The 16,475-nt window shown below is 42.8% G+C and overlaps 1 protein-coding gene across 1 annotated transcript; it reads left to right on the top strand.

The window, feature by feature from the left end:
- The first annotated feature begins 1,563 nt into the window (after positions 1 to 1,563).
- Positions 1,564 to 3,617, top strand: LOC122020527 (cytochrome P450 72A397-like). The gene is made up of 5 exons (XM_042578491.1): positions 1,564 to 1,761; positions 1,832 to 1,959; positions 2,057 to 2,277; positions 2,355 to 2,975; positions 3,062 to 3,617. Exons 1-5 carry the CDS (start codon positions 1,619 to 1,621, stop codon positions 3,488 to 3,490), a joined length of 1,542 nt encoding a protein of 513 aa, XP_042434425.1. The 5' UTR covers positions 1,564 to 1,618; the 3' UTR covers positions 3,491 to 3,617.
- The last annotated feature ends 12,858 nt before the right edge of the window (positions 3,618 to 16,475 follow it).

Below are 16,475 nucleotides of genomic sequence, written 5' to 3' on the forward strand. Positions count from 1 at the left end.
TTAAAAAGTCTGCTACATCTTCATCGGGAATGCCATCGTTGATTTTAGCAAGTTGATGGTTGGAAGAGGAGAGTTGGCAAGAAGAGTCCTAATCTCTACCAGCTGTTTGAAGATGTCATCGATTCCATGCCGCGCTATTAGAATAAGATGGGTACTGACTATGTCATAGAATTCATCGCAACGTAAGAATTCTTTCTTTTTTCTAACCCAGTGCTCGACATCTCCTACCTGATACTCTTAGAGCTCAGACATCTTAGTTTCCATCTGGTCCCTCTAAGCTCCAAGTGTCATCCGTAGTTCGACCACTTAGGTCTCCTGGGCTCGTGCCTTAGCTTGAGCATCCTCTACTGCAACATGGGAGGCCTCCAATTCGTATTGTCAGGCCTCCACCAATGCTTTAGTCAATTCAGCCTCTTTTCGAGTAACTCCTAACTCCACTTTCAAGAGCCCTATTTCTTCCGTTTGACTTCCAAATTAGCCTGAATGGTTGTCGCTCTAGCGATGACCATTTCCAACTCTATTTGGTGCATAACTACGGCAGCTGTCAACTTGATCCCTAAATCGTGCGGTAAGTATACAAGCTAAGGCCTTAGAGACTTGAGAATATTTGTGCCCTGAGACCAAAGAAATGATTGTTTTGTTGATCGAAAAATGAATCTACTGACTTTGGGTCATTGATTCAATGGTTAGATTGTTGGGTCAATTGGTCGAACTACACGTGGATTTGAACATTTTCTATTCAAATGTCCATTAGTTTGATCAACTTACATTTAAGAATATAATTTTTTGCCTAGGAAATCATTTTTACACCTGCCTTGAATGTCATCGTAGGCGGATTCTTTAACAAAATCCTACTATGTTTATGATCACCTTTTAAAATTAGTCATGGAAAACTTTTGGATCTTTGATCATCATTTGCAAAATATCATTTTTAAGATTGTTGTTTTCTCCGAATCAATTGAGATTTCATTTGCTTCTTCTGTTCAAATGCGCTGAATAGTTCAACCCCAATCAACGTTAAGACTTGTCTTCTCATTTCCTTCGTGAGCAATCATCTAGAGCATGAAAGCTAAGTCGACAAGGAACCCTCTTGTCAAACAAAACACTGTGAAAAATTAAATAGGTCTATCTATCCGTAACTTAAAATTATAGATTTTGTCGCTAGACTATCGATTTGAATTAAGATATATTTATAAAAAATTTTCTTCGTGTATAATCATAATGTTAGATTTTTAAATTGTCTATCATAAATATTTTCTGATTTATTTTGATAAAAAATTTTATGGAGTGAAATTAGTCGTCCCAAATTTAATATTACTCTTAATATATTTTTTTTCAGAATCGGAGATTTTTCAATTTGTTAGAGCCGCATGCAGTTTTTGATGGCGGACCAACGGACCGTTCTACATTTAGCAACAAGCAAACCAGATTTAATAATAAAATAAATAGAACAACTAAATAAGCGAGTCAAATTTGTATTCTAATTAATAGCGATGAATATTTAATAAAAAAAAAGCACGCGTGCATCAGATTTTGTTTTTCTCGATTTGGAAAGCTTATAAATCTACCCATTTCGTGCCAGCTGATTACTGGATAGCTCGTACAGCAGCTAGCAGAGATGGTTTATCTTCTTCTTTCTGCGTGGTCGCTGTTACTGGTTCTCTTCTTCAGCAGCGCAAAGGCGATGCACTCTCTCTGGTGGAAGCCCAAGTCGTTGGAGAGGCAGCTGAGACGTCAAGGCATCAATGGCAACCCTTATAGGTAGAGGATTTCTTCCACCTTGTAGTTTGTTCTTGGTTGAAGTTAACTGATCATGATTGATTGTTAACAGGTTCCTTTATGGAGACATGGGGGATGATCAAAAGGCAAGGGCCGTGGCCTTGTCCAAGCCAATCGATTTAACGCACCGGATCGTTTATCGAGCTTCTCCTTTCTTTCACCAACTGCTTCAGAAATACGGTATGGTAATTCTTCTCAGGGAAGTCAGTAGCTTCCCGCAGTTCGGTTCTGTTGTCTTATTCTTGTTTGATTGAATGCGTGAATGGCGGAGCAACAGGGAAAAGGTCAATGTCTTGGTTCGGAACGACGCCGGCGGTGACTATTTACGACACAAAGATGGTGGCTGAAGTGCTGATTGACAGGGCGCACCAGTTTCAGAAGCCTTCTCTTAACCCCCATGAGAAACTTCTGGCCATGGGGGTCTCCGCCCTGGAGGGAGAGGAGTGGGCCAACCGGAGGAAGATCATCAACCCAGCTTTCCACATCGAGAAACTAAAGGTTGCATGTTTGGATACATGTGATTGCATACTTAATCAAAATATTCTCAATCTGAAATGGTGTCTCTGCCGCTGCAGTCCATGGTGCCTGCCTTCCAGAAGAGTTGCATCGACATGGTGGAGAGGTGGCGGAACATGACCAGCGAGCAAGGATCTTGCGAAGTAGATGTTTGGGATCAGCTCCAGAATCTTACTGGGGACGTCATTTCGCGGACTGCATTCGGAAGCAACTACAAGGAAGGCAAGAAAATCTTCGAGCTGCAGAAGGAGCAAATTCTTCTAGTCATGGAAGCCGCACGGATTCCTTACATTCCAGGCTTCAGATTCGTACCTACTTCAAGTAACAAGAGGAGAATGCTCATTGACAATGAGATCAGGAGCCTGTTAAAGGACATGATCAACAAAAAGACAGATGCCATTTCCAAGGGAGAAGCTAGTACCGGTGACGATTTGCTTGGCTTGCTAGTCCAATACAGCAACGATGAGTCTCGCGGCGATCACAGCATAACAATCGACGACGTGATCGAGGAGTGCAAGCTCTTCTACTTTGCTGGCCAAGAGACAACCTCAGTCTTGTTGACATGGACACTGATCCTTCTATCCATCCACCCAGAGTGGCAACAGAGAGCCCGAGAGGAAGTTCTCAGTGTCTGTGGCAAAGAGTTGCCTGATTTCGAGTCGATAAGCCACTTAAAACTTGTGAGTAGAAGAAGATCTTGAAATCTTCATCTTGCAATTCAGTATAAAACTTGTGTATTGAAACTCTGGCTGTTCATCTCTTTCAGGTCACTATGATAGTGTATGAGGTTCTAAGGCTGTATCCACCTGTGACTGGCTTAGTTAGACGAACAATCAAGACTGCGAAGATAGGAGATCACTTATCATTGCCTGCTGGAGTTGAAGTTTTTCTACCAACAATATTCATTCATCATGATAGAGAAATATGGGGGGAGGATGTCGAAGAATTCAAGCCTGAGAGGTTCTCAGAAGGCATTGCAAAGGCGTCGAAAGTTCCGAATGCTTTCCTTCCTTTCGGATGGGGTCCCAGGATCTGCTTGGGCCAGAACTTTGCGATGATTGAGGCGAAGATAGTTTTGGCTAGAATTCTTCAGCAATTCTGTGTTGAACTATCACCTTCTTATGCTCATGCTCCTCATACTGTAATAACTCTGCAGCCACAGTTTGGAGCTCAACTCATCCTGCATCAACTCTGAGTAGCAACTATGTCCTGAATCTTCTCTTGAATCTATTTAATTTAAAATAAAGTTTTAAATAAAGGTTATTGTAAGAGATTGACGATCATTTTTTTTTTACTTGAATAAAGTTTTCTAGCAAAATAGTACCCGTATTTGGTGCTCTCTTTGTCAATTATAGAGTAACAATTGAGTGTTGAAGTGTTGATTGGTGAAGGTTTTAATTTATCTAAAACAAGAGCATTGCTACTCAAACTAACTAAATCAAAGGCAAACTATTGATTATGGCTGAAAAGGCATTTGGGTCGACGATCTTCGTCCATAAAAGGGATGATGACGAAGGAAGAGAAAAGAACATGCTTAACAGATCTTATTAGGGGAAACAATAACGACATGCTTGGATTATCATAGGGTGTGGTATATATCTCTACGAATTACGGTGGAGCATCGCAACAACATTGTTGATCCTGTCTAAAAATTTGAGAGATAATATGCTGGGCATAGTGGATTGGTTGTTGACTGAGAGAGGACTTTTCACTCCACGAAGAGGCTTCCTTTCGATCCTACGCACACGGATATGAGCTAACAAAACGTCAGTGCTCAAAACCCAGGAGGGAGTCCCTGGCGAAGGCCCTCCAAGACTCAGGTCAATATAATTCCGGTCGGATGAATGATGAACAGTAAGAATGTGCACACAAGAGTAAACTTCAAATGTTTAGAGAACATATCTTGCCAATGAAGATGACCCCCTTTATATACCACCTCACATAACCTCTGTAATTATGAGGTGGCTAACGATGTCAGAAGTTGTTGGATAATGGAAAGAGTACAACCTAGGCAATGTGCAATAATTGTCTTAAAAATTTTCCATTTACCCATGTATATACCTCTTTTGTCGTTTATAGCTTATGCCATTGTCGAAGTCGTTGAAGAAATATACTGTCATAAGTGGTCGGTTGATTTAAGACACAATAACCAATGAAGAAGGTTCCAGAAGAATACTCTCTGACACATAGTTGTTATTCTGACAAGTTGTTAGAATTCTCTGCTCATGTTGCCGGCTGAGTATATCCCGACCGGCCTATAGGGTCGATCGTCTTTATGCATATTCTCGTATTAAGCTGCTTTGTTATGTATTGAATCTGACAGGTTGTTAGAATTTCTTTGCTCATGTTGTCGGTTAACTATATCCCAGGTGGCCTCAAAGGTCAATCGTCTTTATGCATGTCCTCACATTAAGATGCTTTGTTATGTATTGAAGGCATATGATAAATTGTGTGCTGAGCATTCATTCCAAAAGCCATATGATAAATTGTGTGCAAGAAATTCCTTTGGGAGCCAATATGAAGCTAAGTGCCTTCAGTCCGTCCGACCTTCTTAAAACCCATTCGACTATTGAATGACCGGACATGTTATCTTTTTAGTTCAAGAGTAATGCACTAAACACCTTGTGTTTGACCGACTTAAGGGTCGGTCGGCCTTCTCCCGAACGGCTTATAATCTAGTCGAGTTAGACCTGAGAGCCTTAGCACTAGGCGAGCAACAAAGCCAAGTGGGCAATGCTCCCTTCCCTTGACTTTGACTGCCACGTCACCTTGACCTTGTCTACCACATCACCTTGACTTTGACCGCCACATCATCTTCTAGGTCTGCTCATTACAACCCATATCACTAGCCTCCCCTTCAAGTCTAGTCGAAGGTGGTGTAGCTGACTGACTGAACCCAAGTCTAACTCTCGTCCGTTCACCCTTTTTGCTAAGGCCGTCCGGAAATCCATGTTTTCCTTCGCGCCTTGGACACGTAGTAATTTTTTTTCAAAAACTGCCTATCAAAGACGCTTTGTTTAGAAGAGAGTATCGAAGATGCACGGAGAAGCGCTTTGGCAGCGGAATAATTTGGCTATCATCTCCATCATAAATGTCTATTTATGGGTGGATGTCACATGACATCACTCCTTGTCTTCTAAAATGACTTTTGACACACGCTTCTTTGTATAGCTTATGGCACATCTCCCCTACAAATCAATGCTCCTTGGTGCGTCTATCGTTTTGATCGAACGGCTGCAGTTAAATTATACTTTATAAAAGCCTAACAGACATACTCTTAGCACTTTGCCTTTTGTCTTCCCCGATTTTCTCTTTGGTGACCTCTCTTCTACAACCTTCTTCTCTTTTGTACTCTAAGTGACCCAGTAAGTTACTCGTTCCTCATTTGCTTTGCCTTCTCTCATAGCTCAAGAATCCTTTGCCCTTGGTATACCTTCACCGGCTCTAATTTTGATAATTCTGATAGAGCTTACATACACTCTTGGTATGAAATCCTTAGGAGTTATCATATTGTCATTCTTACCCCTGATGCTCGTCCTCATCATCCTCCTAACAACCACCTTACTTTCTTTAAGGACCAGTTAGCAGTTGGTCTATATTTTCCTATTCCACCATTCTTGTTGGAGGTAAGTCAGTATTTCAATATCCCTTTACAACAATTTACCTCGAACGTCTTTCGCTACATGTGTGGGATATTCATGTTGTTTCGCCTATATAGCATTTCTCCTACACCATGCCATCTTTTTCTATTTTCTTACCCCAAAAAATCAGAATCAGGGGTCTTCTTTTTTCAATCGCGCCCAAAGTTTATTTTCTTTGAGGATATCCTCTCTTCAAATAAGGGCTGGAAATCTCATTTTTTTCTTCCTTGAGATGCCTGAACCTGCCCCTTGGTCTACTGAATGACACTTTTCCCTTCCTTCTCTTCCTAACCTTAGAAATCATAAGTACAACCTAGCTTTCATCTCATAATACTCCACTAAGCTGAGCGGCCAATGCTTTAAAATTCACAAATGGCTATGCAAAGGCCTTTTGTGCTTGTTTGGCATGAGCCCTCTTTGAAAGAAACTTCCCTGTTCTTTTGGTAAGTTTTGATAACTCAACTATTGCATTATCATTAACTAAGGTATTTTTTATTTTATGCAGTAGACATCATTTATGAATCATTGGTCGGTGACAAGATCACCCTAGAGGAAGAGGAGCTCCTTACTAAGGAGCAAGTATTTTTAATTGAGTGAGCTGCCTAGTCGACCGTCCCTTCCAGTGGAGCATCCGACAGCCAGACGGTAGAATCTAGCGAGGTCACTGCTTCTGGGGAGTTATCTCCTGATCCTCCTACAGTGCTTGAAGATCCTCCTACAGAAGCTGAGGACGTCCCAAAAAAGGGATGCAAGAGGTGCAAGCTCGTCCACGCCCAAGTCCTTGAGGGATGAGTGCCCTCTACTGAAGAACCCTCCCTGGGTTTGTCTCCTATCTGGGAAGATCCAACCCAAGAGGAGACGCAAGAGTAGTCTTCTAAGCGGATCTTGTCCGCCCTTCCTTCCACCGATCCAACACTGGAAATTTCCCAAGCACAGGAGGCTATTTCTCCTTTGAGTGGCTCTCCAACGCCTGCCCCTTGCGTGGCTCCTCGTGTGAGGACCCTTTCGACCCCCACTCTTGTGGAACTGAGGAGGCCTTTCCAATTTTTGACCATCTTCACTTTATCGTCGACCCAAGCCATAGTCTCTCCATCAACTACCCCTTCACCTACTAGCCAAGTACTATTGAAGGGTCATTTAACAGATGCCTGGGAGGATGCATGAAACTAGCTTAGCAAGCTTACTCCTATGGAGTTGACTGATGAAAACTCATATGAAATGACCAAGGTAATATAATTTTATTTATTATTTCTCATATTGGATGTTTCTATGTTGTTTGTCTTCTAGCATTGGGCAATTGGGATGAGCCTTGTGCAATAATTGTCTATCCTAGCTCAGGAAAATGAATCCCTGAAGTAGAACTTTTTTTAGGCTGCTTTCGTACCCTCCTGTGATTGGTTGAGCGGGTTAGAAACTCAACTTCAAGAAGCTCAACAGTTGGCAAAAACTGAGCTTGAGAAAGCGGCCAAATTAAAGACTGCCTTAAATGTTGGTGCAATTTCCACTAGGTCAAGGTTGACCTAGTTGACCAAGCGTAAACCTTGGTCATGGTTTCGATGTTTGACAATACAGAAAGACATGTAGACATGGACAATGCATGTGCAGTTGTCCATGCGGAGAGATACTGATCAGGGTCTGATCAGGTTGGATGAAGAAGAGTCAAGTAGGTCAAGGTTGACCGGATACTTGACTGGGAAGTCCTAACTGGGATGTTAGGCAGTTCGGAAAGTCCTGGTGAGTGAAGCCAGGCAGTTGGAAAAGTCCTGGTAAGTGAAGCCAGGCAGTGGGAAAGTCCTGGTGAGTGAACCCAGGCAGTTGGAAAAGTCCTGGTAAGTGAAGCGAGCGATTGGAAAGTCACGTGAATGAAGGCGGTTGGAAAAGTCCAGTGAGTGAAGCAGCGGTTGGAAGTCGTGAGTGAAGCGGGCAGGAAAAATCCAGATGGATCAAGGGTGGTCGGACATCTGGTGTTGAGAAGGTCAAGAAGGTCAAGGGAGTGACCGGATACTTGACACGAAGAGAAAAGTCCAAGTGGGTCAAAGGGATTGACCGGACACTTGGTGGGGAGTCTTAGCAGGTCAAGGGAGTGACCAGATGCTAAGCATGAGATACCAATAGGTCAAGGTTGACCGGATATTGGTTTGGAAGGCGTGGGACTTGTTTGGGCAAAAACCAAGAAGGATCGATCTGGATCGATCCAGTGATACATTGGGTATCTGATCGGTCTGGTGACCGATCAGTAACCGAACCGATCAGAAACAACGATCGAAGGGAAGAAGTTCGGAGAAAGGGTGCCGATCGGACCTGGACCGATCGAGAGGAGCTTGATCGGTCCCGGGATCGATCAGAGTGCGCAGAGTTGGGCAACTCTCGTAGCGTTCGATCGTCTGGGACCGATCAAGATAGAGCCTGATCGGTCCCCATGACAAGCCGATCGGACCGATCAGGGTGGAGCCTGATCGGTCCAGGACTAGCCGTTGTGAGTAACAACGGCTAGATCTCTGTGTCTTCTTCTTCTTCGCAGGTGGATGCAGGTATATAAGAGGCTGAGGGTTTCTACAGTGGGACTAGCTCTTCTACGCTTCTTACTTCTTCTTCTTCCTGCTGAGTTTTGCTGAGCTCTCGCTGCCGAAGCTTCGGGTGAGCTTCCTGCTGGTTTTCTAGCTGAGCTTGAATCCGAGAAGTTGGTGCTTCATCAGGATTCCAATCGACAACGAGAAGGCAAGCAAAGGGTTTTACATTTCGATTGTTCTTGTTTGCTTTCTCTACTGTTGTACTCCTTATTGCTGTTGCAAAGAGATTGTGGCGAGGTTTCTCCACCCACAAGGAGTATTTATTAGCCGGTTCTCCGGGGACTCATCCACCGACGGATTGATAGGGCTCGTCCACCTTACGGACACGCCGAGGAGTAGGAGTTTATCTCCGAACCTCGTTACATCGACGAGTTTGAGGTTTGCTATTCTCCGTTGTCATTTCTATTGTTTATTTCCGCTGCGCTAACCTTGATTTGTAGAAAGAAACGAACGATTTGGGGCGGCTATTCACACCCCCCCCCTCTCTAGCCGAGTACATCGATCCTAACAAGTGGTATCAGAGCGAGGTCGCTCTTCGTCGGATCAACACCCGTGGGAGCACAAGAGCTAGAGAATGGATCTATTTGGAGAAGATGTCACGATTCCACCCTTCTACGATCGCGACGACTTCGCGTTTTGGAAGGTAAGAATGAAGTACTTTCTTATGACTAACCTTGAAAATTGGAGTTGTGTTTAATTAGGTTTCAAGCCTCCAATGGACAAGAAAGGAGAAACCCTAGAGAAGAAGGAGTGGACCAAGGAACAAGTCCACCAATCCCTAGTCAACGATGAGGTATTGAAAATTTTTGAATTCTCATTACCTAACGATATCTTGTGTAAGATAGGTGGTTACAACAATGTTAAGGAGTTGTGGAACAACTTGGCGAAGTTCCATGAGGAGAGCTCCAATTCAAGCCATGAAGAGGAGTCAAGTGAGCCAAGTAGCTCATATCATGGAAGTGTCGAATTAGAAGTTGAGGGCCACTCAACATCTAAGGATGAAGTGGAGGAGAGTTCTTCTTCAAGTTCGGAGCAAGAAGAAGAAGCTTCTACCTCCGGAAGGGATGAAGAAGAGAGCGTTCATCCATCCTCAAACCTAGGTAACTCAAGCATTTTAATTTCTAGCAAATTACACATAATGTGCTTTGAGTGTAGGGAATTTGGGCACTACAAGAGTAAGTGTCCAAGGAGGATTAGGAAGACTCCACCGGCGCCAAAGGTCAAGGAAGCCGAAGTCCCGATACGCAAGGGCAAGGAGCACGTGGTGTGCTTCCAATGTAAGCGAAAGGGACACTATAGGAGCCAATGTCCGAGGGGGAGGCAATCTCACAAGGACAAGAGATTGAGCACATCAATAGGGGGAGCTAAGGCAAACCCTAAGGTACCCTCGAAGGCTCATTTTTGCAATTATAATAAGACACATGCTAGTAGCCTTATTGCAATTGCCAATAATGATAAACATGTTAACCTTAGAAATCAATACATGAGCTTAGGAGCCAAACATGTTAACCTAGATAAGGACAATTCTAGAAATGCTAACCCTAGAATTAACTCATCTAAGGCTAAGGAGAACCTAGGTAGAAATCCCAAAACTTCTAGACATATGCCTAGGAATACCTCAAAGAAAAATGATAAATTAAAGCTTGAGGTATTAGAGAAAGAAAATCAAGTCTTGAGGTCAAGACTTGACTCTCTAGAAAAGGCTCTTGAGGATTTGACTCTAAGGTCTAGGGGACAAAAACCCAAGTCCAAGGACAAGAAAGGTTTGAGTTACAAACCTAAGTCCCAAGTGGTCAAGCCCACTTATCATAATGTTCCATTCGATTATGGAACAAAATGTAGGGCTAGGAAGACCATCACCAAGGTCACAAGGGGAGTCACCCCTAGAGTGGATCTTGATGAGTCTCAAATGACCAAGGCTTTAAAGCCTAGGAGGGTCATTAGGAGGGTTGCTAGGGAAGTCATCCCTAGTGAATACTTGATGAACCCAATGAGCTCAAATAGGTATTGGGTTCCTATGAGCGTGATTCCATCACGCTAGATTGAGTTAGAGTGTGCCAACCTTACTTGAATAGGTAGTTAACCTAATCATGGCAAAGGTGGCACTTTAGGATTTTTCAAGGTGTGATCAAGCCTTAAGAATGAAATGAAAAATTATTCCTAAGGTGATTAGAATGTGCCAATCACATTTGAGGAGTTCTCTTAGGTCAATTTAATTGGCACATAGTGATCTAAACATCCTTGGTATGTGATTTTAGGTCTATTACACTTAGGAATATAGAACCTATGGCAAAATGATCAAAACTATCAAAAATGACAACTAAGGCTAGAATTAGGTATTTTCTATACCTTTATGTGATATTTGCCATATATTGTTTGTCATATGCCATGTCATGACATCATATTTATTTTATGATCATTTAAAATTTCATGATAATGCTTAGGTTAGTTTAAATGTAATGCTTTATTTAAGTTTCACACTTTATGCCATGACATCATGACATTGGCACATGTTTCATTTATGATATTATTTTATGCCATGTCATCATCTCTTGCATGTATGATCAATTAAATTGATTTAAGGACAAAAACACAATTTGATATGGAGATCAAATTGTTGTTTAGAAAATGCATGAGAACTTAGCCTAAGATAACCTAAACCCATATCTCACATCAAAATTGACTTGGATGTGTTTGATACACCTTAGATGTGTGTGAGATATTAGGATTATGAGTTAGGATCAAGGTGCATAGTTCTTGTACCTAGATAAGCCTAATTCGAAATTGGGGGATCATAGGGAAAGCTTGTGTACAAGTCATTTACACTTAGCCCTAAGATTGTGATCCTAAATTGAATGGTTTAAAATCATTTCAAAATTGATTTGAAAAACCTTGATGAAGCTTTTCTAGTGATAGCATTCATCATTGAACAAGTTGATACAAAGATAAGTTAACTTTGAGCTAATTCAAAGACTTTTGAACTTTGTATCAAGATTGAAAAATGGAAGTTATTTTCATAGAAAACTATTTTTCCATGATAGTATATGTTATGAGGAATGTATCCTCAAAATTTCACAATTTTTCGAATTTTCTGTGATTTTCTAGAGGTTTCTGAATTTCGGGAGAAGAAAAATTCAGAAATCAGAATTCAGAGGTCGTGGACCGATCAGGAGGTTCCCTGATCGGTCCAGGTCTATGTGGATCGGTCACTGGACCGATCCAGAGGAAGCCTGATCGGTTCGGTGACCGATCAGGACGTGCCAACTTGCTAATTTTCTACTGTTTTGTCTGAAATTTCAGCTGGGAGTTGGTGTTTTGGATTTCTAAAGGCTTGAAACTCTCCAAGACATTGTTGGTGCAATGGTCAAGGGGGAGTTGACCTTTAGGGGGAGTTTTACCTATTAGTCAAGGAGGAGTTGACTTTTAGGGGGAGTTTTTACTCCTAAAGACTTGAGTGATGTGGGATTTTCAAGGGAGAAATTAAGGGTTTCAATGAAAGGTATGAGACTTTCATTAGGAAGAAACTCTTAACCTTGATTCACTCCTTTTGATGTGTGTCAAAAAGGGGAAGAATGTCTAGAGAATGTTCAAGGAAGAACATTGGAGTTAGTGGGAGAGTTTGTTGATCACGATGAGTGAAGTGGTGAACAATGATAACTTACTCTTCAGGGGAAGAGTTTGTTGATGTGTGCCAATAGGGGGAGAATGAAGGTTTAAGTTAGGCCTTCATTATCTAAGAAGGAGGTTGCCTTCTTAGAAGGAAAATGTAAGGTTGTAACTTATGTTTCATTACCTAGTGGCATGAGGAAAGTTGAGGCTATTGGATTAGCCTAACTTAAAGGTATTGTCAAACATCAAAAAGGGGGAGATTATTGGTGCAATTTCCACTAGGTCAAGGTTAACCTAGTTGACCAAGCGTAAACCTTGGTCATGGTTTCGATGTTTGACAATACAGAAAGACATGTAGACATGGACAATGCATGTGCAGTTGTCCATGCGGAGAGATACTGATCAGGGTCTGATCAGGTTGGATGAAGAAGAGTCAAGTAGGTCAAGGTTGACCGGATACTTGACTGGGAAGTCCTAACTGGGATGTTAGGCAGTTCGGAAAGTCCTGGTGAGTGAAGCCAGGCAGACGGGAAATCCTGGTGAGTGAAGCCAGGTGAAAATCCTAGTGAGTGAAGCTAGGTGAAAGTGAAAGTCCTGGTGAGTGAAGCCAGGCAATTGGAAAAGTCCTGGTAAGTGAAGCCAGACAGTGGGAAAGTCCTGGTGAGTGAACCCAGACAGTTGGAAAAGTCCTGGTGAGTGAACCCAGGCAGTTGGAAAAGTCCTGGTGAATGAAGGCAGGCAGTTGGAAAAGTCCTGGTGAGTGAAGCCAGGCAGTTGGGAAGTCCTGGTGAGTGAAGCCGGGCAAGGAAAAATCCAGATGGATCGAGGGTGGTCGGACATCTGGTGTTGAGAAGGTCAAGAAGGTCAAGGGAGTGACCGGATACTTGACACGGAGAGAAAAGTCCAAGTGGGTCAAAGGGATTGACCGGACACTTGGTAGAGAGTCTCAGCAGGTCAAGAGAGTGACCAGATGCTAAGCATGAGATACCAATAGGTCAAGGTTGACCGGATATTGGTTTGGAAGGCATGAGACTTGGTTTGGGCAAAAACCAAGAACTGGATCGATCCAGTGATACACTGGGTTATCTGATCGGTCTGGTGACCGATCAGTAACCAAACAGTAGCCTACTGAGTGTTATCTGATCGGTCTCCAGACCGATCAGGAAACAACGATCAGAAGGGAAGAAGTTCGGGAGAAAGGGTGCTGATCGGACCCTGGACCGATCGAGAGGAGCTCGATGGGTCCGGACCGATCAGGAATGAGAGTTGGGCAACTCTGCAGGCGTTCTGATCGATCGGGGACCGATCGGCATAAACTGATCGGTCCCATGACCGATTAGAGACCTTGAGGACCGATCAGGACTAGCCGTTGTGAGTAACAACGGCTAGATCTCTGTGTCTTCTTCTTCTTCGCAGGTGGATGCAGGTATATAAGAGGCTGAGGGTTTCTACAGTGGAACTAGCTCTTTTACGCTTCTTACTTCTTCTTCTTCCTGCTGAGTTCTGCTGAGCTCTCGCTGCCGAAGCTTCGGGTGAGCTTCCTGCTGGTTTTCTAGCTGAGCTTGAATCCGAGAAGTTGGTGCTTCATCAGGATTCCAATCGACAACGAGAAGGCAAGAAAAGGGTTTTACATTTCGATTGTTCTTGTTTGCTTTCTCTACTATTGTACTCCTTATTGTTGTTGCAAAGAGATTGTGGCGAGGTTTCTCCACCCACAAGGAGTATTTATTAGCCGGTTCTCCAGGGACTCATCCACAGACAGATTGATAGGGCTCGTCCACCTTACGGACACGCCGAGGAGTAGGAGTTTATCTCCGAACCTCGTTACATCGACGAGTTTGAGGTTTGCTATTCTCCGTTGTCGTTTCTATTGTTTATTTCCGCTGCGCTAACCTTGATTTGTAGAAAGAAACGAACGATTTGGTGCGGCTATTCACACCCCCCCTCTCTAGCCGAGTACATCGATCCTAACATTAAAAACTTCTGAAGCCCAACTCCAATTGGACACAACTCTTTGGGTGAAAGTGTAGGCGAAGCTGGACGGGAAAATAGTAGAGGTTGAATACCTTTCCACTCAGCTATAGGAATTAAAGGTTACATATGACACCGAGCTAGCTGCCAAAGATGCTAAGCGGGAATCATTGAGCTCAAACTTAAAGACCGCCCAGACCACCTTATCTGATAAAAAATCTGAACCAGTGGATCTCTTTGTGACATTAACAGCTGCATGGGTGGAGCTAATGGCCTACTAAGCGGGAGAAGATGGCGCTTTGAAACAAAAAAGAAGATCCTCCTTCAAAAACGTGAATTTCATGCACTCATCGCCAGCTCCATCAACAAAGCCCTTCCTTTTGGAGCTGACGGTGCATTAGAGCAATTAAGGGAGGGAGGATATTGTTAGTATCCCAAGGTATTTTTGATGTGATCAACCAAGTCAAGTTAGGTCTTGTTGATTTTTAACCCATGTGTCTAAGTGTGTAAGAAGTTAGCAGCATAAGAAGTCGAGTGAAAGATGCAGCTAGCGAGAAGGACGACACGAGAGAGAGCCAACAGACATGATTCGTTTGAGGGATGAGGTGCTGTGGAAGAGTACGCGGGCGGACGGGAAGGAGGCGCGTGACGTTTTCGAGGGACGAGAAGCCGAAGCGAAAGATTGCTCGAAGGCCAGAAGTTGGGTTCGGGTGAGCCCTATTCCGGAAAGCCGAGATCACCCAAGTGGAGTCGGAGCCGGAGTGGAAGACCCGGACCTAAGTGAGTGGAGCCGGAGCAAGAAACTGGACCAAACAAGTTAACAAGCTATTAACTTGGGTCTAGGCATCTGGACCATGAAACTTATCCAGATCGCATCAAACGTGATCCGTTACGATGGGGATAAAGTTTTATCCCTCTTTAGGCACCTGGAACCTTCCAGGCGCCGGACCAAGGCTATAAATACAACCTTGGTTCTAGAAGCCTAGATAGAACACTTGAGGATACTTGTAAACGATTTCTTTTGTCCCCCTCCAAGTGTCTGGAACCCTTCCAGGCGCCCCAACCAGGGCTATAAATACAACCCTGGTCCCAAAAACCTAGATAGAACACTTGAGAACACTTACAAATGATTTTTTTTTTGTCTAGCTTCGTATTTTAAGTACTCCAACTGTTGTAAGAGACTTCTCTTTCTGAAGAAGTGTTTAGTGCGCTTTAAATTTCCTTAGATTAACAACCTCCCCGGTTGTAACCAAGTAATTTCTTTGTGTCTCTTCTTTTTAATTTTAGTCTCTTAATTATTTTTATGCAAGTGTTAATTTTGATAAAGCTATAAAGATCTAGGAAAGTTCACTTTGTTTTGCAGGGCTATTCACCTCCCTCTAGTCGCCCACCGAGAGTCTCACAAATATCTAGCCTTCGAGCCTCTTGCTTACTTTCTTGACCACAAGAACTTCATTCAGAACCGCCCGACCCGCTTGTTTCCAAACTTATTATGATTTGCTTTATTGTCCTTTCTTCTTTCAATTAATGAAATAGAACTCAATGTTCATGTCCACTGTATATATAGTTAAGTTTCTATTGAATCTATCTCTACTCCCATGTTTGGTTGTCTAATAACCTTTTATTTTCTCTAAGTGTGTGCGTTAACCATGAAAATCCCTCTAGACTAACATCCGGGCGAGATATAGCGAAATGAGGATAACTTAGGGAAACCATTTAGCATCGCATTCGTCCAAACATTAAGGCAGGATGGGATATAATAAATGATGCTCTTTAATTTAATGAGACAAAATTTAAAACCGTTCAGGCTTAAACCCCTTTGGGTTTATCTCCGCCCAGGATTAAAATTGGCTCAAAATGAATTCGGCCGGCTATTTGATTATTGTCCCTTTGAACAAGTCATAAAAACTCCATTGAGTTTAGTACCGGTCTGACTTCCCTACGGGCTTGAACAAAAATCAAAGTCCACCTCGATAAATCCGTCAGTACTTCGGGCTAAATATCTGTCGCATTAGTTACTAACATACGCTTCCTATTGGTAACACGTGTGTACTCACATTATGATTAGTGTATACCTTTTCACATCCCCATTGTTTCATCTTAGCATCCGACGGTCCAACATTTAGCCTACCTCTTTATTGTTATGATCCAACTGCTCTGCTCAAAATGACTTAAAAAGTAACTTTGCTAGGAACTTTATAAGAGAATTTCGAAAAACTTAGAGCATTCACTTCTCATTGTTTTCCCCTTTTTCACTCTCTTCATCTCCTTCTCTATAGTTCTTGCCATTTTTGTCCTCTGATTCTTCATCTTCTTTCTCACAATGGTTGAGGATAACGCGTGGTATGCACTTTGTTGCTCAGATCTTAATGTTATGGATGTCGACAAA

This window comes from Zingiber officinale, chromosome 9A, assembly GCF_018446385.1.
Source record: "Zingiber officinale cultivar Zhangliang chromosome 9A, Zo_v1.1, whole genome shotgun sequence".
NCBI classification, from domain to species: domain Eukaryota; kingdom Viridiplantae; phylum Streptophyta; class Magnoliopsida; order Zingiberales; family Zingiberaceae; genus Zingiber; species Zingiber officinale.